The sequence below is a fragment of the Leptodactylus fuscus genome, chromosome 9, assembly GCF_031893055.1.
Source record: "Leptodactylus fuscus isolate aLepFus1 chromosome 9, aLepFus1.hap2, whole genome shotgun sequence".
NCBI classification, from domain to species: domain Eukaryota; kingdom Metazoa; phylum Chordata; class Amphibia; order Anura; family Leptodactylidae; genus Leptodactylus; species Leptodactylus fuscus.
The window spans coordinates 19752919-19776311 of record NC_134273.1 but is presented as its reverse complement, the minus strand read 5'-3'; the positions used below and the strand labels follow the sequence as shown (position 1 = coordinate 19776311).

The 23393-nt window shown below is 41.2% G+C and overlaps 1 protein-coding gene across 1 annotated transcript in view; it reads right to left on the bottom strand.

Moving 5' to 3' along the window:
• The window catches only part of ADGRL4 (adhesion G protein-coupled receptor L4), a 121654-nt gene that overhangs the window by 47274 nt on the left and 50987 nt on the right, over window positions 1-23393 (bottom strand). Inside the window, 4 exon segments of the mRNA XM_075287037.1 lie at window positions 3764-3947; window positions 4041-4220; window positions 5512-5582; window positions 18008-18154. Of these exon segments, the coding sequence (XP_075143138.1) occupies window positions 3764-3947; window positions 4041-4220; window positions 5512-5582; window positions 18008-18154 (582 nt within the window).

Below are 23393 nucleotides of genomic sequence, written 5' to 3'. Positions count from 1 at the left end.
GTATTCTCCAATCCCGTTCAGACGACGGATCTAATGGCTAGAACTTACTGATCGATCCATGATTGTTTAAGTTCAGGATATCAAACCTGGTCCGGAAAGTCTAGGCCCATTATGGCGGTGTATAGGAGGCCTAAAGGGAAGTTCCAATGGGGCAACTTCTAGATTTGAGTTCCTAGGATCCTCCAGGGCCATATTATAATTCCCTATGGATCCCAGGAGCCAACGACGACTCCTTGTAAGAGCCAGTGCCTTGGTTCTAGAAGATGCCCTTTAAAGAAGTAGCAATCTATAAAATTTTAGAATTTTTTTAATTATTTTTTTTTTGTATTTTACGATTGACTTTTCATGCCGTTTTCAATTTTTTTTTAGATCTCACTTTACACTGTCAATTTCCCTGATATTTCGCTGCATCTCTTCACCCGCCCAGGTACTGAATTAAAGTAAGAGGAACATTGATTGCTGTAAATTGCAGAGCGAGTTAAGGCTTTGAGTGCAGTTTAAGCCCTTGCAGAGTCCACCTTGTTTTCATACGTTCCCTTGGAAACCTCGCGCGGTAACATTCGGCTATACCTCTTACCTATGGATAACCCTTTGCTAACCTCTGCGCCCCATAAGGAGAGATTATCATCCAATCTGTAGTTATGGTGATACACGCGAAGGAAAACAGAGACATAAACTTTGCCCATATTGGACACCTATTCGATATTACCTGATGAGCCGATCTATAGCCGTGTTATTTTTACAGATTACTAGGCAATATAAAATTGTAGTCATTTGGAAAATCTGCCCGTCTTGGACTCTTTACATTAACAATCCGCCGGAGACTATTTCTATAATCACTTGATAACTCCCCGAATCAGGGCTTGGCAAAGCAAATTATTTCTGTGTCGCTTTCTATTTTCTGCACATGAAGCCTTTAAATGACCCCAATACTGGATAATGATACCGGAGAAAGCGATGGCGAGAAGTGGAGACCGCGGAGAAGGCCTAGAAGGGCGCAGGGCAAGTACAGCTAGTAGGGATTCATGAAAATCCACCCATGGGGTCAGATTATATGTGGTAAGGGGGTACCTACTGTACAGTCCTCCAGTTCATGATAGGGGGAGGGGGGCACAATAACTCCTGACCTTTCAGCCTGCAAATGGGGTAATAGTGAATATTGAGTCGGTGCTATCTTTTCTTGGATGTTTAGAAGAGCTGCCTTGTTTTTTGTGCATGGTAGATCAGTTGGTGGGCAAGACATTGCATCCATTTTTTAAGATAGATAGATAGATAGGAGATAGATAATATTTATATATGAGTTTGATAAATAAACAGATAGCTATATGAGTTCGATATATATATATATATATATATATATATATACAGTATGTTGAGATTAAGATAGATAGATGATAGATAGATAGATAGCTAGATAGATAGATAGATAGATAGATAGATAGATAGATAGATAGATATGAGATAGATAGATAGATAGATAGATAGATAGATAGGTAGATAGATATGAGATAGATAGATAGATAGATAGATAGATAGATAGATAGATAGATACGGACAGGGCCGCCAATAGGGCAGTACTACTGGTACTGGCGTCAGGGGCCCGGCCAAATTGAAAAATGGGGGGGCCCGGTTTTGGCCCGCCACCGTGTGCCGGCCCCCTGGCGCCCATAGCAGTCATTGTGTATGTCCTATTTCAACTCAGATCTGCATCCAGAGGACGCAGATCTGAGTTGAAGACATACGCGGCTGAAGCAAGGAGCTGACACAGGTCAGCTTCTCGCTTCGCCACTGCGTGCCTCTCTCCCTGACACATATGCGGCTGAAGCGAGGAGCTGACATGTGTCAGCTCCTCGCTTCGCCGCCTCCGCTACTGGCTTGTAGACGCGATGTGGTGACGTCACATCGCGTCTATAACTGTGCGCCAGTGTGAGAGAGAGGCGCGCAGAGAGCTGCAAGGGAACGAAGGAGAAGGTAAGTCAGTCAGTGTAATGTGGAACGTGAAACTGGGGGCAGAGAGAGGACGGCATGACACTGGGGGCAGAGATGGAGAGGACGACATGACAATGGGGGGCAGAGATGGAGAGGACGACATGACAATGGGGGGCAGAGATGGAGAGGACGACATGACAATGGGGGCAGAGATGGAGGGGACATGAATATAGGGCAGAGATGGAGGGGACATGAATATGGGGGCAGAGATGGAGGGGACATGAATATGGGGACAGAGATGGAGGGGACATGAAACTGGGGGCAGAGATGGAGGGGGGGAACATGAAACTGGGGGCAGAAATGGATGGGCGGACATGAATCTGGGGGCAGAGATTGGGTGGGAGACATGAAACTGGGTGCAGATGAAGGGTGTATATGAAGCTGGGGGAGAGATAGAGGGGGGACATATAATGTACGGGTGACTGTAGGAGGATTATACTGTGTGCGGGCACATGAAAAATTAATGAGAATGGGTGGAGTGAACATAACGGTGGGTGGGGCTAAATTTTCTGCGGCGCACATTTCATCCCTCTTTTGGTTCTTCAAAAGGTGGGGGGGTGTGGGTACAGGGGGCAATGGAAAGATGTTAGAAGGTGGGCGGGGGGGGGGGGAAGGGGGATTGTTGGGGCATCGGGTGTGCGGCACTGCGGAGAGGGAACTGGGGCAATAATATATAATATATAAGTTTTTAGCTGGAGAACTACAAAGCACACAAGACCTCCAAAGGTATGTGTGCTTTGTATTAATAATGATGTAGGCGGCTATGCTACTAGCATAGCAGCCTGTTTGGGGGTGGGACTTTCACTTTAAAGGAGTGTTCACATTGCGTTTTTGGCCTCCCTTGCCGGGATACGTTGGTAACCAGTCACAATCAGCTCCCCACTTATCCCTGCACGGAGAACTGCAGGCCCCCCTTTTTTTTTAATGGCCAGTTCTTCGTGCAGGGATAAGTTGACAGCTGATTCTGACTGGTTACCAACGTATCCCGGCAAGGGAGGCCAAAAACGCAATGTGAATAAGCCCTGAGGATTTATTAGGAGGGCTCTTATAGATGGTGTTGGCTCTCTATAGGCGCTGTCACACGTAGCAGATTGTACCTGCAAATAGAATCTGATGAAGCCTCGTAATGCTGCTAAATAAAGGGAAATGTAATACAGAATTGGTATGTCGCAAAATAAAGTAGTTTTAAAATGGCGGCAGCCGGGAAGGGGGGGGGGGCCCAGACACTTAGGCTGTATGGGGCCCCAAAATTCCTGATGGCGGCCCTGGATACGGAGATAGATATGAGATAGATAGATAGATAGATAGATAGATAGATAGATAGATAAATAGATAGATAGATAGATAGATAGATAGATAGATAGATAGATAGATATGAGATAGATAGATATTAGATAGGTAGATAGATAGATAGATAGATAGATAGATACGGAGATAGATATGAGATAGATAGATAGATAGATAGATAGATAGATAGATAGATAGATATGGAGATAGATATGAGATAGATAGATAGATAGATAGATAGATAGATAGATATGGAGATAGATATGAGATAGATAGATAGATAGATAGATAGATAGATAGGAGATAGATAGGTAGATAGATATGAGATAGATAGATAGATAGATAGATAGATAGATGATAGATAGATAGATAGATAGATAGATAGATAGATAGATAGATGATAGATAGATGATAGATAGATAGATAGATAGATAGATAGATAGATAGATAGATAGATAGATAGACAGACTTTAGATTTTCTGCTCACCCATATCACTGGCATCCACATCGAGTTGGGTGGTCTTCTGGAAGTTTTGCGACATATCTAGCGCCAGCTGCTCGGTCATGTGCAGAAGTTTGGTGAGACTTTTTCTTCTGTTCTCTTCTGGTAACTTTTTCCAAACTGTAATTTTATCCTTTTCAACAAAGTTGTTCACGGTGTTAACAAAAGTCTGCGGATAGGAATAAAGAAAGACCTCATTACAGCACAGGCTGCCATTTACTATTCACTCCTTAAACAAGAATGTCAAGCCGGAATCACTTACGGTAATGGTGGTATTAGTGAGAGTCTCTTTGTTTGGTGCTGTCTTATTTAAAGTGCTTAGCAGTGGAGAAGACGCAGCGAGCACTTCAACGTAGGAAATCACATCCACGGGCAGGAGCTCTCTGCTCGTACTTTTCTGAATTTCCTTTAGAATCGCTATTGGCTCTTTTATAGTGTTGACCTAAATCACAGATGGGGAGATGTGAGGTTTTCTGCCATTGTCAATGTCTTGGTTTTTTTTCTTGCATTACTCTATGAGAACCAGGTCTTGAAGTTATCAGTGCATTAACCTACATATAACCTGGATTATGTACTAACATATTCATCAGAAACTTGGAAGTAAGAGCAATTCAACTAAGAGACCAGCTCTAGACTGGAGACAGTTTCGGACAGTTCCACCTCTTCCTCCGCAGCAATGGCAGGGATCACAGAGATCTCCATCCCAACCGCTTAACCCATCTGATGTAAAACATGGGAAACCCTCTTACTGTTCATGAATGTGTTAAAGGCCTATCCGTTTTAGAAGAGATATCTTTAAGAGTATGTCCCCTGTTTAAAGGGGTTTTCTGGAAGTTGGCTATCGATAACCTGTCCTTAGAATCGGTTATCAGTAGCTTATCGGTGGGGCTTCCGACACCAAGGACCCCCAAAATCATCTGCCTGGTGGGTGCCTGATGTTTAAGTTAATAAGTGAGGCCGGGGGCCTGCAAACCCCGCAAACATTGCTATCATTATACTCTGGAGTCTTTTCAGACCACAGAATATAATAATTGCTGGGCTAGAGGAGGTGAGCAAACATAAAAACACTGTTACTTACCTCTCCTGTGTTCTGGCAGGCTTCGGGCCTGGGTCTTCGATCATTATACTCTGGGGTTTGAAAAGACCCTAGATTATACTAATTGTTCATGGGTGGTTCACAATGGGGCATGATACTGTGTGCAGGGGCCACTATGGGGTGTAATACTGTGTGTAGGGGTCACTATGGGGCATAATACTGCGTGCAGGGGCCACTATGGGGCATAATACTGTGTACAGGGTCCACTATGGGGCATAATACTGTGTGCAGGGGCCACTATGGGGGATAATACTGTGTGCAGGGGCCACTATGGGACATAATACTGTGTGCAGGCGCCACTATGGGGCATAATACTGTGTGCAGGGGCCACTATGGGGCATAATACTGTGTACAGGGTCCACTATGGGGCATAATACTGTGTGCAGGGGCCACTATGGGGCATAATACTGTGTACAGGGTCCACTATGGGGCATAATACTGTGTGCAGGGGCCACTATGGGGCATAATACTGTGTACAGGGTCCACTATGGGGCATAATACTGTATGCAGGGGCCACTATGGGGAATAATACTGTGTGCAGGGGCCAGATGGGGCATGACCCTCTTCTATATAACCTAGTCACTAGGAGCAGTCTGGTGGGCCGACTATCCCGTACGCTCCCCTATACGTCTCTTACCTTGCTGATTGTTTGATTGATGTTTGCGGAGATGCACCGATCATCCAGGTGACACTTAATCTTTATATTTTCTATAAAGAAAAAATGCAAATAAAAAGTTATAAAATCCAGAATACCCGATTACTAATTGCTACAGTTTGCGCAGTGGTAACAAACCTATACTAATTTATTGCAAGTAATAATTGACTTTTATGTATGCGAAAAGGAAGGTAAAGTAAATAATTGAACCTAAAGGCGTAGGCTGGTAAGAAAAGAAAAGGCTTTCAAAGAAGAACAAATACGGTTTACATCGCATAATTATTATACATTAAGTGATATTATATAATTTGTCATTTCTGACACATTAATATTGTATTAGTTGTGGTAACTTACTTTTTTTTACCACTAGGTGGCACATTACAGTACTGTATTCAGGGTACCAGAGGATACTCCAGGGGGCTGGACTCTGACACAATAATGGCCCAGCAGAGAACACCCAAATATGAAGGGTACTATGACATCACTGTGTGTATTATCCCTGTACTGTGACATTACTGTGTGTATTATCTCTGTACTGTGATATCACTGTGTGTATTATCCCTGTACTGTGACATCACTGTGTGTATTATCCCTGTACTGTGACATCACTGTGTGTATTATCCCTGTACTGTGACATCACTGTGTGTATTATCCCTGTACTGTGACATCACTGTGTGTATTATCTCTGTACTGTGACATCACTGTGTGTATTATCTCTGTACTGTGACATCACTGTGTGTATTATCTCTGTACTGTGACATCACTGTGTGTATTATCCTGTACTGTGACATCACTAATGTATTATCTCTGTACTGTGACATCACTGTGTGTATTATCCCTGTACTGTGACATCACTGTGTGTATTATCCTGTACTGTGACATCACTGTGTGTATTATCTCTGTACTGTGACATCACTGTGTGTATTATCTCTGTACTGTGACATCACTGTGTGTATTATCCCTGTACTGTGACATCACTGTGTGTATTATCCCTGTACTGTGACATCACTGTGTGTATTATCCCTGTACTGTGACATCACTGTGTGTATTATCCCTGTACTGTGACATCACTGTGTGTATTATCCTGTACTGTGACATCACTGTGTGTATTATCTCTGTACTGTGACATCACTGTGTGTATTATCCCTGTACTGTGACATCACTGTGTGTATTATCCTGTACTGTGACATCACTATATGTATTATCTCTGTACTGTGACATCACTGTGTGTATTATCCCTGTACTGTGACATCACTGTGTGTATTATCCCTGTACTGTGACATCACTGTGTGTATTATCCTGTACTGTGACATCACTAATGTATTATCTCTGTACTGTGACATCACTGTGTGTATTATCCCTGTACTGTGACATCACTGTGTGTATTATCCTGTACTGTGACATCACTGTGTGTATTATTCTGTACTGTGACATCACTATATGTATTATCTCTGTACTGTGACATCACTGTGTGTATTATCCTGTACTGTGACATCACTAATGTATTATCTCTGTACTGTGACATCACTGTGTGTATTATCCCTGTACTGTGACATCACTGTGTGTATTATCTCTGTACTGTGACATCACTGTGTGTATTATCTCTGTACTGTGACATCACTGTGTGTATTATCTCTGTACTGTGACATCACTGTGTGTATTCTCCCTGTACTGTGACATCACTGTGTGTATTATCCCTGTACTGTGACATCACTGTGTGTATTATCCCTGTACTGTGACATCACTGTGTGTATTATCCCTGTACTGTGACATCACTGTGTGTATTATCTCTGTACTGTGACATCACTGTGTGTATTATCTCTGTACTGTGACATCACTGTGTGTATTATCCTGTACTGTGACATCACTAATGTATTATCTCTGTACTGTGACATCACTAATGTATTATCTCTGTACTGTGACATCACTGTGTGTATTATCCCTGTACTGTGACATCACTGTGTGTATTATCCTGTACTGTGACATCACTGTGTGTATTATCTCTGTACTGTGACATCACTGTGTGTATTATCTCTGTACTGTGACATCACTGTGTGTATTATCCCTGTACTGTGACATCACTGTGTGTATTATCCCTGTACTGTGACATCACTGTGTGTATTATCCCTGTACTGTGACATCACTGTGTGTATTATCCCTGTACTGTGACATCACTGTGTGTATTATCCTGTACTGTGACATCACTGTGTGTATTATCTCTGTACTGTGACATCACTGTGTGTATTATCCCTGTACTGTGACATCACTGTGTGTATTATCCCTGTACTGTGACATCACTGTGTGTATTATCCTGTACTGTGACATCACTATATGTATTATCTCTGTACTGTGACATCACTGTGTGTATTATCCCTGTACTGTGACATCACTGTGTGTATTATCCCTGTACTGTGACATCACTGTGTGTATTATCCTGTACTGTGACATCACTAATGTATTATCTCTGTACTGTGACATCACTGTGTGTATTATCCCTGTACTGTGACATCACTGTGTGTATTATCCTGTACTGTGACATCACTGTGTGTATTATTCTGTACTGTGACATCACTATATGTATTATCTCTGTACTGTGACATCACTGTGTGTATTATCCCTGTACTGTGACATCACTGTGTGTATTATCCCTGTACTGTGACATCACTGTGTGTATTATCCCTGTACTGTGACATCATTGTGTGTATTATCCCTGTACTGTGACATCACTGTGTGTATTATCTCTGTACTGTGACATCACTGTGTGTATTATTCTGTACTGTGACATCACTATATGTATTATCTCTGTACTGTGACATCACTGTGTGTATTATCCCTGTACTGTGACATCACTGTGTGTATTATCCCTGTACTGTGACATCACTGTGTGTATTATCCCTGTACTGTGACATCATTGTGTGTATTATCCCTGTACTGTGACATCACTGTGTGTATTATCTCTGTACTGTGACATCATTGTGTGTATTATCCCTGTACTGTGACATCACTGTGTGTATTATCCCTGTACTGTGACATCACTGTGTGTATTATCCCTGTACTGTGACATCACTGTGTGTATTATCCCTGTACTGTGACATCACTGTGTGTATTATCCCTGTACTGTGACATCACTGTGTGTATTATCCCTGTACTGTGACATCACTGTGTGTATTATCCCTGTACTGTGACATCATTGTGTGTATTATCCCTGTACTGTGACATCACTGTGTGTATTATCCCTGTACTGTGACATCACTGTGTGTATTATCCTGTACTGTGACATCACTGTGTGTATTATCTCTGTACTGTGACATCACTGTGTGTATTATCCCTGTACTGTGACATCACTGTGTGTATTATCCCTGTACTGTGACATCACTGTGTGTATTATCCTGTACTGTAATACACACAGTACTGTGACATCACTGTGTGTATTATCCCTCTACTGTGACATCACTGTGTGTATTATCTCTGTACTGTGACATCACTGTGTGTATTATCTGTGTACTGTGACATCACTGTGTGTATTATACCTGTACTGTGACATCACTGTGTGTATTATCTCTGTACTGTGACATCACTGTGTGTATTATCTCTGTACTGTGACATCACTGTGTGTATTATCCTGTACTGTGACATCACTGTGTGTATTATCCCTGTACTGTGACATCATTGTGTGTATTATCTCTGTACTGTGACATCACTGTGTGTATTATCCTGTACTGTGACATCACTGTGTGTATTATCTCTGTACTGTGACATCAGTGTGTGTATTATCTCTGTACTGTGACATCACTGTGTGTATTATCCCTGTACTGTGACATCACTGTGTGTATTATCCTGTACTGTGACATCACTGTGTGTATTATCTCTGTACTGTGACATCACTGTGTGTATTATCCCTGTACTTGACATCACTGTGTGTATTATCCCTGTACTGTGACATCACTGTGTGTATTATCTCTGTACTGTGACATCACTGTGTGTATTATCCCTGTACTTGACATCACTGTGTGTATTATCCCTGTACTGTGACATCACTGTGTGTATTATCTCTGTACTGTGACATCACTGTGTGTATTATACCTGTACTGTGACATCACTGTGTGTATTATACCTGTACTGTGACATCACTGTTTGTATTATCCCTGTACTGTGACATCACTGTGTATATTATCCTGTACTGTGACATCACTGTGTGTATTATCCCTGTACTGTGACATCACTGTGTGTATTATCCCTGTACTGTGACATCGCTGTGTGTATTATCTCTGTACTGTGACATCACTGTGTGTATTATCTCTGTACTGTGACATCACTGTGTGTATTATCCCTGTACTGTGACATCACTGTGTGTATTATCCCTGTACTGTGACATCAGTGTGTGTATTATCCTGTACTGTGACATCACTGTGTGTATTATCTCTGTACTGTGACATCACTGTGTGTATTATCCCTGTACTGTGACATCACTGTGTGTATTATCTCTGTACTGTGACATCACTGTGTGTGTTATCTCTGTACTGTGACATCACTGTGTGTATTATCTCTGTACTGTGACATCACTGTGTGTATTATCCCTGTACTGTGACATCACTGTGTGTATTATCCCTGTACTGTGACATCACTGTGTGTATTATCCCTGTACTGTGACATCACTGTGTGTATTATCCTGTACTGTGACATCTCTGTGTGTATTATCCCTGTACTGTGACATCACTGTGTGTATTATCTCTGTACTGTGACATCACTGTGTGTATTATCCCTGTACTGTGACATCACTGTGTGTATTATCCCTGTACTGTGACATCACTGTGTGTATTATCCCTGTACTGTGACATCACTGTGTGTATTATCCCTGTACTGTGACATCACTGTGTGTATTATCCCTGTACTGTGACATCACTGTGCGTATTATCCCTGTACTGTGACATCACTGTGTGTATTATCCTGTACTGTGACATCACTGTGTGTATTATCTATGTACTGTGACATCACTGTGTGTATTATCCTGTACTGTGACATCACTGTGTGTATTATCCCTCTACTGTGACATCACTGTGTGTATTATCTCTGTACTGTGACATCACTGTGTGTATTATCTCTGTACTGTGACATCACTGTGTGTATTATCCTGTACTGTGACATCACTGTGTGTATTATCCCTGTACTGTGACATCACTGTGTGTATTATCTCTGTACTGTGACATCACTGTGTGTATTATCCTGTACTGTGACATCACTGTGTGTATTATCCCTGTACTGTGACATCACTGTGTGTATTATCCTGTACTGTGACATCACTGTGTGTATTATCCCTGTACTGTGACATCAGTGTGTGTATTATCTCTGTACTGTGACATCACTGTGTGTAGTATCTCTGTACTGTGACATCACTGTGTGTATTATCCCTGTACTGTGACATCACTGTGTGTATTATCCTGTACTGTGACATCACTGTGTGTATTATCTCTGTACTGTGACATCACTGTGTGTATTATCCTGTACTGTGACATCACTGTGTGTATTATCCCTGTACTGTGACATCAGTGTGTGTATTATCTCTGTACTGTGACATCACTGTCTGTAGTATCTCTGTACTGTGACATCATTGTGTGTATTATCCCTGTACTGTGACATCACTGTGTGTATTATCCTGTACTGTGACATCACTGTGTGTATTATACCTGTACTGTGACATCACTGTGTGTATTATCCCTGTACTTGACATCACTGTGTGTATTACCCCTGTACTGTGACATCACTGTGTGTATTATCTCTGTACTGTGACATCACTGTGTGTATTATCCCTGTACTTGACATCACTGTGTGTATTATCCCTGTACTGTGACATCACTGTGTGTATTATCCTGTACTGTGACATCACTGTGTGTATTATCCTGTACTGTGACATCACTGTGTGTATTATCTCTGTACTGTGACATCACTGTGTGTGTTATCTCTGTACTGTGACATCACTGTGTGTATTATCTCTGTACTGTGACATCACTGTGTGTGTTATCTCTGTACTGTGACATCACTGTGTGTGTTATCTCTGTACTGTGACATCACTGTGTGTATTATCCCTGTACTGTGACATCACTGTGTGTATTATCCCTGTACTGTGACATCACTGTGTGTATTATCCCTGTACTGTGACATCACTGTGTGTATTATCCCTGTACTGTGACATCGCTGTGTGTATTATCCCTGTACTGTGACATCGCTGTGTGTATTATCTCTGTACTGTGACATCACTGTGTGTATTATCCCTATACTGTGACATCACTGTGTGTATTATCCCTGTACTGTGACATCACTGTGTGTATTATCCCTGTACTGTGACATCACTGTGTGTATTATCCCTGTACTGTGACATCACTGTGTGTATTATCCCTGTACTGTGACATCACTGTGTGTATTATCCTGTACTGTGACATCACTGTGTGTATTATCTCTGTACTGTGACATCACTGTGTGTATTATCCCTGTACTGTGACATCACTGTGTGTATTATCCTGTACTGTGACATCACTATATGTATTATCTCTGTACTGTGACATCACTGTGTGTATTATCCCTGTACTGTGACATCACTGTGTGTATTATCCCTGTACTGTGACATCACTGTGTGTATTATCCTGTACTGTGACATCACTAATGTATTATCTCTGTACTGTGACATCACTGTGTGTATTATCCCTGTACTGTGACATCACTGTGTGTATTATCCTGTACTGTGACATCACTGTGTGTATTATTCTGTACTGTGACATCACTATATGTATTATCTCTGTACTGTGACATCACTGTGTGTATTATCCTGTACTGTGACATCACTAATGTATTATCTCTGTACTGTGACATCACTGTGTGTATTATCCCTGTACTGTGACATCACTGTGTGTATTATCTCTGTACTGTGACATCACTGTGTGTATTATCTCTGTACTGTGACATCACTGTGTGTATTATCTCTGTACTGTGACATCACTGTGTGTATTCTCCCTGTACTGTGACATCACTGTGTGTATTATCCCTGTACTGTGACATCACTGTGTGTATTATCCCTGTACTGTGACATCACTGTGTGTATTATCCCTGTACTGTGACATCACTGTGTGTATTATCTCTGTACTGTGACATCACTGTGTGTATTATCTCTGTACTGTGACATCACTGTGTGTATTATCCTGTACTGTGACATCACTAATGTATTATCTCTGTACTGTGACATCACTAATGTATTATCTCTGTACTGTGACATCACTGTGTGTATTATCCCTGTACTGTGACATCACTGTGTGTATTATCCTGTACTGTGACATCACTGTGTGTATTATCTCTGTACTGTGACATCACTGTGTGTATTATCTCTGTACTGTGACATCACTGTGTGTATTATCCCTGTACTGTGACATCACTGTGTGTATTATCCCTGTACTGTGACATCACTGTGTGTATTATCCCTGTACTGTGACATCACTGTGTGTATTATCCCTGTACTGTGACATCACTGTGTGTATTATCCTGTACTGTGACATCACTGTGTGTATTATCTCTGTACTGTGACATCACTGTGTGTATTATCCCTGTACTGTGACATCACTGTGTGTATTATCCCTGTACTGTGACATCACTGTGTGTATTATCCTGTACTGTGACATCACTATATGTATTATCTCTGTACTGTGACATCACTGTGTGTATTATCCCTGTACTGTGACATCACTGTGTGTATTATCCCTGTACTGTGACATCACTGTGTGTATTATCCTGTACTGTGACATCACTAATGTATTATCTCTGTACTGTGACATCACTGTGTGTATTATCCCTGTACTGTGACATCACTGTGTGTATTATCCTGTACTGTGACATCACTGTGTGTATTATTCTGTACTGTGACATCACTATATGTATTATCTCTGTACTGTGACATCACTGTGTGTATTATCCCTGTACTGTGACATCACTGTGTGTATTATCCCTGTACTGTGACATCACTGTGTGTATTATCCCTGTACTGTGACATCATTGTGTGTATTATCCCTGTACTGTGACATCACTGTGTGTATTATCTCTGTACTGTGACATCACTGTGTGTATTATTCTGTACTGTGACATCACTATATGTATTATCTCTGTACTGTGACATCACTGTGTGTATTATCCCTGTACTGTGACATCACTGTGTGTATTATCCCTGTACTGTGACATCACTGTGTGTATTATCCCTGTACTGTGACATCATTGTGTGTATTATCCCTGTACTGTGACATCACTGTGTGTATTATCTCTGTACTGTGACATCATTGTGTGTATTATCCCTGTACTGTGACATCACTGTGTGTATTATCCCTGTACTGTGACATCACTGTGTGTATTATCCCTGTACTGTGACATCACTGTGTGTATTATCCCTGTACTGTGACATCACTGTGTGTATTATCCCTGTACTGTGACATCACTGTGTGTATTATCCCTGTACTGTGACATCACTGTGTGTATTATCCCTGTACTGTGACATCATTGTGTGTATTATCCCTGTACTGTGACATCACTGTGTGTATTATCCCTGTACTGTGACATCACTGTGTGTATTATCCTGTACTGTGACATCACTGTGTGTATTATCTCTGTACTGTGACATCACTGTGTGTATTATCCCTGTACTGTGACATCACTGTGTGTATTATCCCTGTACTGTGACATCACTGTGTGTATTATCCTGTACTGTAATACACACAGTACTGTGACATCACTGTGTGTATTATCCCTCTACTGTGACATCACTGTGTGTATTATCTCTGTACTGTGACATCACTGTGTGTATTATCTGTGTACTGTGACATCACTGTGTGTATTATACCTGTACTGTGACATCACTGTGTGTATTATCTCTGTACTGTGACATCACTGTGTGTATTATCTCTGTACTGTGACATCACTGTGTGTATTATCCTGTACTGTGACATCACTGTGTGTATTATCCCTGTACTGTGACATCATTGTGTGTATTATCTCTGTACTGTGACATCACTGTGTGTATTATCCTGTACTGTGACATCACTGTGTGTATTATCTCTGTACTGTGACATCACTGTGTGTATTATCCTGTACTGTGACATCACTGTGTGTATTATCCCTGTACTGTGACATCACTGTGTGTATTATCCTGTACTGTGACATCACTGTGTGTATTATCCCTGTACTGTGACATCACTGTGTGTATTATCTCTGTACTGTGACATCACTGTGTGTATTATCCCTGTACTGTGACATCACTGTGTGTATTATCTCTGTACTGTGACATCACTGTGTGTATTATCCCTGTACTTGACATCACTGTGTGTATTATCCCTGTACTGTGACATCACTGTGTGTATTATCTCTGTACTGTGACATCACTGTGTGTATTATACCTGTACTGTGACATCACTGTGTGTATTATACCTGTACTGTGACATCACTGTTTGTATTATCCCTGTACTGTGACATCACTGTGTATATTATCCTGTACTGTGACATCACTGTGTGTATTATCCCTGTACTGTGACATCACTGTGTGTATTATCCCTGTACTGTGACATCGCTGTGTGTATTATCTCTGTACTGTGACATCACTGTGTGTATTATCTCTGTACTGTGACATCACTGTGTGTATTATCCCTGTACTGTGACATCACTGTGTGTATTATCCCTGTACTGTGACATCAGTGTGTGTATTATCCTGTACTGTGACATCACTGTGTGTATTATCTCTGTACTGTGACATCACTGTGTGTATTATCCCTGTACTGTGACATCACTGTGTGTATTATCTCTGTACTGTGACATCACTGTGTGTGTTATCTCTGTACTGTGACATCACTGTGTGTATTATCTCTGTACTGTGACATCACTGTGTGTATTATCCCTGTACTGTGACATCACTGTGTGTATTATCCCTGTACTGTGACATCACTGTGTGTATTATCCCTGTACTGTGACATCACTGTGTGTATTATCCTGTACTGTGACATCTCTGTGTGTATTATCCCTGTACTGTGACATCACTGTGTGTATTATCTCTGTACTGTGACATCACTGTGTGTATTATCCCTGTACTGTGACATCACTGTGTGTATTATCCCTGTACTGTGACATCACTGTGTGTATTATCCCTGTACTGTGACATCACTGTGTGTATTATCCCTGTACTGTGACATCACTGTGTGTATTATCCTGTACTGTGACATCACTGTGTGTATTATCCCTGTACTGTGACATCACTATGCGTATTATCCCTGTACTGTGACATCACTGTGTGTATTATCCTGTACTGTGACATCACTGTGTGTATTATCTATGTACTGTGACATCACTGTGTGTATTATCCCTCTACTGTGACATCACTGTGTGTATTATCTCTGTACTGTGACATCACTGTGTGTATTATCTCTGTACTGTGACATCACTGTGTGTATTATCCTGTACTGTGACATCACTGTGTGTATTATCCCTGTACTGTGACATCACTGTGTGTATTATCTCTGTACTGTGACATCACTGTGTGTATTATCCTGTACTGTGACATCACTGTGTGTATTATCCCTGTACTGTGACATCACTGTGTGTATTATCCTGTACTGTGACATCACTGTGTGTATTATCCCTGTACTGTGACATCAGTGTGTGTATTATCTCTGTACTGTGACATCACTGTGTGTAGTATCTCTGTACTGTGACATCACTGTGTGTATTATCCCTGTACTGTGACATCACTGTGTGTATTATCCTGTACTGTGACATCACTGTGTGTATTATCTCTGTACTGTGACATCACTGTGTGTATTATCCTGTACTGTGACATCACTGTGTGTATTATCCCTGTACTGTGACATCAGTGTGTGTATTATCTCTGTACTGTGACATCACTGTCTGTAGTATCTCTGTACTGTGACATCATTGTGTGTATTATCCCTGTACTGTGACATCACTGTGTGTATTATCCTGTACTGTGACATCACTGTGTGTATTATACCTGTACTGTGACATCACTGTGTGTATTATCCCTGTACTTGACATCACTGTGTGTATTACCCCTGTACTGTGACATCACTGTGTGTATTATCTCTGTACTGTGACATCACTGTGTGTATTATCCCTGTACTTGACATCACTGTGTGTATTATCCCTGTACTGTGACATCACTGTGTGTATTATCCTGTACTGTGACATCACTGTGTGTATTATCCTGTACTGTGACATCACTGTGTGTATTATCCCTGTACTGTGACATCACTGTGTGTATTATCCCTGTACTGTGACATCGCTGTGTGTATTATCCCTGTACTGTGACATCGCTGTGTGTATTATCTCTGTACTGTGACATCACTGTGTGTATTATCCCTATACTGTGACATCGCTGTGTGTATTATCCCTGTACTGTGACATCACTGTGTGTATTATCTCTGTACTGTGACATCACTGTGTGTATTATCCCTGTACTGTGACATCACTGTGTGTATTATCCCTGTACTGTGACATCACTGTGTGTATTATCTCTGTACTGTGACATCACTGTGTGTGTTATCTCTGTACTGTGACATCACTGTGTGTGTTATCTCTGTACTGTGACATCACTGTGTGTATTATCCCTGTACTGTGACATCACTGTGTGTATTATCCCTGTACTGTGACATCACTGTGTGTATTATCCCTGTACTGTGACATCACTGTGTGTATTATCTCTGTACTGTGACATCACTGTGTGTATTATCCCTGTACTGTGACATCACTGTGTGTATTATCCCTGTACTGTGACATCACTGTGTGTATTATCCCTGTACTGTGACATCACTGTGTGTATTATCTCTGTACTGTGACATCACTGTGTGTATTATCTCTGTACTGTGACATCACTGTGTGTATTATATCTCTGTACTGTGACATCACTGTGTGTATTATCCCTGTACTGTGACATCACTGTGTGTATTATCCCTGTACTGTGACATCACTGTGTGTATTATCTCTGTACTGTGACATCACTGAGTCTCTGCTCCCTAAATAATCTAAGATGGTGATAGCGGAGTAGGGCCCCATTGCCTTGTCGACACCATATGGCGGCACATGAATTCACACCTTGTTCTGTTTACTCTTTAGACATTAGAATTGTTGCACATCTCCTTGCAATCTCCAGTTGTAGCCAATACATGTAATGTCTATGACCAGCAACAGGTTAAATAAAACAACGTATCCAGGACTACACATTTTAGCTGCCTAGCCCTGATTCTCTCCATGTCGGCTTCCCCTACGTTTTTTTTCCCTATGAACACAATTAAACTATTTGGAATAGTGCAATAATACCATTTTGTCACCTATTATACTATCTAAATGTAATTATCCCGATTGTAACCTGCAGCCAAATCCGTCCTTTGTAAAGCCGATGTAGCAATTAAACGGCATAAAGAGACGGATTAATATTTCCACTACTTACCTTGACAGTAAGTCCCATCATTTGCTTTAAAGTGCAAACTTCCTGAGGACGAGCGATAACCTTTCAGACATGAGCAATTGTACCCTCCGGCGGTATTTTCACACTGAGCGTGGTCGCCACACTTGTTTCCAGTGCATTCATCTATATCTGCAAATACCATGTCAAATCGGAGTTTAATAACATATTTACAGACCGTAAGCCCCCTCCCCACCCCCATCCCCCTTCTTAGTCCATGCCTGGTGGTAAAGACCCAGAATTGCAATTTTATAAGATATGAAAAAGAAACATCGTCCGCCAGATAATTTCGCCTTTCAATGAGGCGTAGATTAGAAAAAAACGAAACAATTAAATGTTTCCCACATCACAATATTCTGTTTCAAGAGGATAAGGAGGCGAATGAAACATTTTTAGATATCTCCGAATTCAGCTGCTGACACCAATATACTTCTCTCATAAATTACCTGAAATGATGTCTCTACTTACTCATGTTTGTAATTAGAATGGGAAAATCCATAACTTAGACTAAGTAGGAAGTTTTTCTTAGGACTTGTCACATACGGTTATTGGCGCATAATTGTAGACTGAGCCGGAAGATGAATCGCAAACAAATAGACACTCACGTAAAATATGGAGACGGATGGGTTCAATAATGAGAAGAAAAATGGTTGAGGCTTATTAAAGCTGCCGGGATAGATCACGATGACAAAGTGTCTGGAGAATAAGTGGGAAGCTTAGGACGGGGAAGGGTCGGGAAGAAAAGTAAAAAGTGATTCACGTACATCTCTATATGATCAGAACGGAACACGGCCAATTGTTGGAGAGGAAAAGTTCTGCTTGGAAGACTTTTCTATCCACTGAATTCGGTTTCGAAACGTGAGAAACCCGGTGGACTATGGGGGTCCATCAACTTCTAGAACATTGGTCTAGTTCCCAGGCGACAAAGAGCCCGCTGCAGCCTGAGATCAATGTTGGAGACCTCTAGACTCGAATTTTAGGGAGTTGGATCAATATACCTAATCTTTTTGTTCTTGGGGAGATAAGCCACCACCAGATGTCCCTGACAGCATCTTATGTCGGGGTCTTCAGTGGTTACATTGGGCTGGAACGTGTTGGAACTCAGTTCCAGCATAATTGCAAAATGACTCAGAATGCGGAACATAAAAAGCACAGTTACTTACCTCTCCTGGCTCCGGAAGGCTTAAAGCCTACTTGGTGAAGTCTCAGATGTCACATGGGCCGAGGCGTGCGTCCTTATGTGTCATGATGCAAGCCCCTGCTCATGCGACGTCCAGCGTCCTGTACATCATTGAAAATGGCCGACATTTGTGGGGAGTGCACCGGAACCAGGGAGCGGTAAGTGTGTTTTTTGTATCCCCCTGGGCCCGGGGTCCCTAGAGTTTAAAAATTGTTCATGGGGCATAATACTGTGCACAGTGTAAATTATGCCCCATAGTGGCCGCTGCACAAAGTATTATGCCTCATAATAGTGTCTGAAGTAATTCGAGAGGGGATGGGTTGTCAGTCGATCAGTTGGTCGGGGTCTTTGGGAAAGGGGGGAGAGTGTTCCCTCTAAAATATTTTCCGAATTTAAGCACTACCTGTGTTTCCCGTAAGAACATATGCATGTGGGAGGCATAGCATTTGGTTATCAGCTATAACATCTGACACTATGGTCACCAAAACTTTTGGATGTTGAGAGCTTGGTCCAAAATTGGTTCCAAGACCCCAGGTCTAACCTGTAGCAGGTCTGTGACCCAGGCAACCGGCTGTAAACACTGAGGAGAAATGTCCAATTTTTTACCATTGTCAGAGATCCATCAATAGACTTAAGTCGGAGGCTTCACAGATGCAAAATTTTTGTGAAAAAATGGACTTTAATTCTGTATTTAATGTTCTTTTTTCAACATTCATGACCACGAGGCTTTACCGTCTCGACTATTTTACCCCGTAAAAATAAAAAATAGCAACACGATATTTCTACCATTGAACTAAATAAAACAACGATCCAAACGGAACATACAGAGTTACCAACCATTTTCTAAAAAGTGAAATGAAACGTCAGCATGAACAGTGCCTTAGGCTAGCGATATGCTGAGCTGTTACGGTACAATTCGAGAACAGGCAACATTTTTACAACTTACTGTAAAAAAAAAAAAAAAAAAAAAATTCAAAAAGTTTACCTAAAAATATTTCGTATATATTCTTGAAAATTTCAGAACACGTATCTTATCTACTGGAATATACAATGAGATGTGTCTTGTTTGGTAATGTTTACTAGAAATGCTGACGGTAAAATAAGACCGGGAATATTTTTAGATTTCTGTATAGGAATGCCAATAATTTGGGGGCTTCCTTAGACAGGAAGTTCTCTATACAGTGAGTCATAAGAACTACAATGACTTGAGCTGTGCAAGTCAAACCTCCCCATTAACCAGACTGTTTATTCATATTTTCCAGCTCCAGTGCAGTAAAACAACCAGGTAACAAAAATAACAATCTGGATAATTTCATATTTTTCCCTGACTTGACGTCAAGGACTGAACGGCGCTCTGTGCACTTTTTGTCCCTTTGTTCTTACAGTGGGTATGCTGAAGCAGAGTGGCAATAGTAATATACCGTATTAGCTTTCAGGCATAAAAGAGTTGTATTTGTCACCGAATGGTTGGTGTCGCTTAAAAATGTTTCCGTAAAAATCATACGGGAGATTTATTAGAAGGGACATTTTTGAAGTCAGTTTTGGTGGTATCTGGATTGCCGTGATTTGCATCAAATTTATGAACTGGTTCACGATGCTTGATAAATTTAGCACCTTGACTGACCATATTGTACGCCGCCTTCCCTACTAGAGGGCTATAAGAATAATTTTTGCAAAAAGTCACAGTTAGAGTTGACCGATCGTGTTCAGAAAAGATTGGATTCCAATCGGCGATTGAGAAAATTTCACGATCGCCATCGGAATTCCGAACACGATCTTTTTAGGTTGGGATAGAGATTGGTGATTATTTCCCACAATGCTTTGCTACTGGCCAAACATTGTGGGAAAAGCTAACAATGTTAGCCTTCACACTGAGTATACGCTCCGCTCATTCTGAGTGGAGTGTATACTGAGTGAGAAGTCTCTGCTGCGGTTCCATAGGAATGAATGGAAGCAGCCGGCACACAGGCTTAATTCCCTGCGCGCTGGCTGTGTCCATTCATTCTAATGGGAGACTAGCTAACATCTCTAGTAGCTACTTAACTGCAGAGATGGCTGGTCTGGTGCCCGGTGTTCTCGTTCTTCTTCTCCTCGCTGCCTCCGCCTCCCAGGTTAGTGTTTAAAGAGCTAGGAAAAAGGCAGGGCTTGATGGCTTAGGAGGTGGGGACAGCGAGGCAAAGAAGAACAAGAATACCGGACACTGGACCAGCCATCTCTTCAGGTAAGTGGACACCAGGGGGGACTAAGTAGCCAGAGGATTAAAAAAAAAAAAAAAAAATCCTCTGGCTACTTAGTGATTAAAAAAATCACTACACATCGTGGATTCTAGCAATTAAAGCGTTCAATTGTTAGATTCCATGCTGTATAGTCAATAGGAGTGTTTTTAAAATCCAATCTCCGATTAGTAAAAAAATCCCATTGACTTGCATTGGGATCGGAATTGGGATCGAGATTGGGTTTGAAAGAAAAATGATCAGAAATGGGATTTCAAAATCGATCCTGAAAGTCAAGATCGGCTCAACCCTAGTCACAGCTCATAAATATTGTGTGCTTCAGCTTGACAGGCTAGCCATATCCAAACACTCTCACTCAATTTTCCAAAGTGGAGTGAAAATTTGGCAAAATTGCACAAATTTTTTTGTGCAAATAAGCCCAAAAAGTTGCTTTACCCTATTTCATGACATTCCGATACCAGAATTCTTGAATGTAGGTTTTGATACATTCCTCTCTGTTCTTTTTGATTTCGCACATCTCAATGATTCAATAAACGTCAGAATTTGCATTGTCCATTAAGTATTACTATAGGGTGACACTTTCTATTGCGCGCACTAGGGGCCAGGACAGAAGCCATACCAGTCTCAGAGGGCATTGTTCCAAGTAAAAGTAATGTCTCTATTATAAATCTGGAGGTGGATAACACAGGATTCACCATCGATAAAAGGTGTTGGGGAAAGATCACCTTAACCATGGGGATGGGGGAAAGATCAGCCGCTCCTCTATCCTCCCTCTCGCAGCATAGGTGATATACTCTTTTCAAACTCTAATCTTATTATCTTCAAGTTGTCAAGCAATTTTCTGCCACTGCCATTCCTCCAACGTAGGCAAGATGGCGGCCACATAATCATGTGAAAATAGAGTATAAAAATATATAGTAATAAATCTAAAAATATAATGAATCTAAAAATATAGCATAATAAATCTAAAAAATAGAATGAATTTATAACTATAGAATAATAAATCTAAAAATAAAATGAATAAAAAAATTTACAATAATGAGTCTAAAAATATAATGAATATAAAAATATAGAATAATCTAAAAAAAATACAATGACTCAAAAATATACAACAATAAAGATAAAAAAATAAAATGAATCTAAAAATATACAAGAAGTTTAAAACTATAGAATAATAAATCTTAAAAATATAATGAATAGAGATGAGCGAACAGTGTTCTATCGAACACATGTTCGATAGGATATCAGGGTGTTCGCCATGTTCGAATCGAATCGAACACCGCGTGGTAAAGTGTGCCAAAATTCGATTCCCCTCCCACCTTCCCTGGCGCCTTTTTTGCACCAATAACAGCGCAGGGGAGGTGGGACAGGAAATACGACACCGGGGGCATTGAAAAAAATTGGAAAAAGTCATTGGCTGCCGAAATCAGGTGACCTCCATTTTAGACGAATAGTGGATTTCAAATCCGGGTCATATGAGAATGTGAACTTTGTGACTATGAGACAGGGATAGCTGTACAGGCAGGGATAGCTAGGGATAACCTTTATTTAGGGGGGAATGTTATTAAAAATAACTTTTTGGGGCTCTATCGGGTGTGTAATTGTGATTTTTGTGAGATAAACTTTTTCCCATAGGGATGCATTGGCCAGCGCTGATTGGCCGAATTCCGTACTCTGGCCAATCAGTGCTGGCCAATGCATTCTATTGGCGTGATGAAGCAGTGCTGAATGTGTGTGCTTAGCTCAACTACACCGGTGGAGTAGTTGAGCTAAGCACACAGATTCAGCTCTGCTTCAATCAGCGCTGGCCAATGCATTCTATTAGCTTGATGAAGCAGAGTGTGCACAAGGGTTCAAGCGCACCCTCGGCTCTGATGTAGCAGAGCCGAGGGTGCACTTGAACCCTTGTGCACCCTCGGCTCTGCTACATCAGAGCCGAGGGTGCGCTTGAACCCTT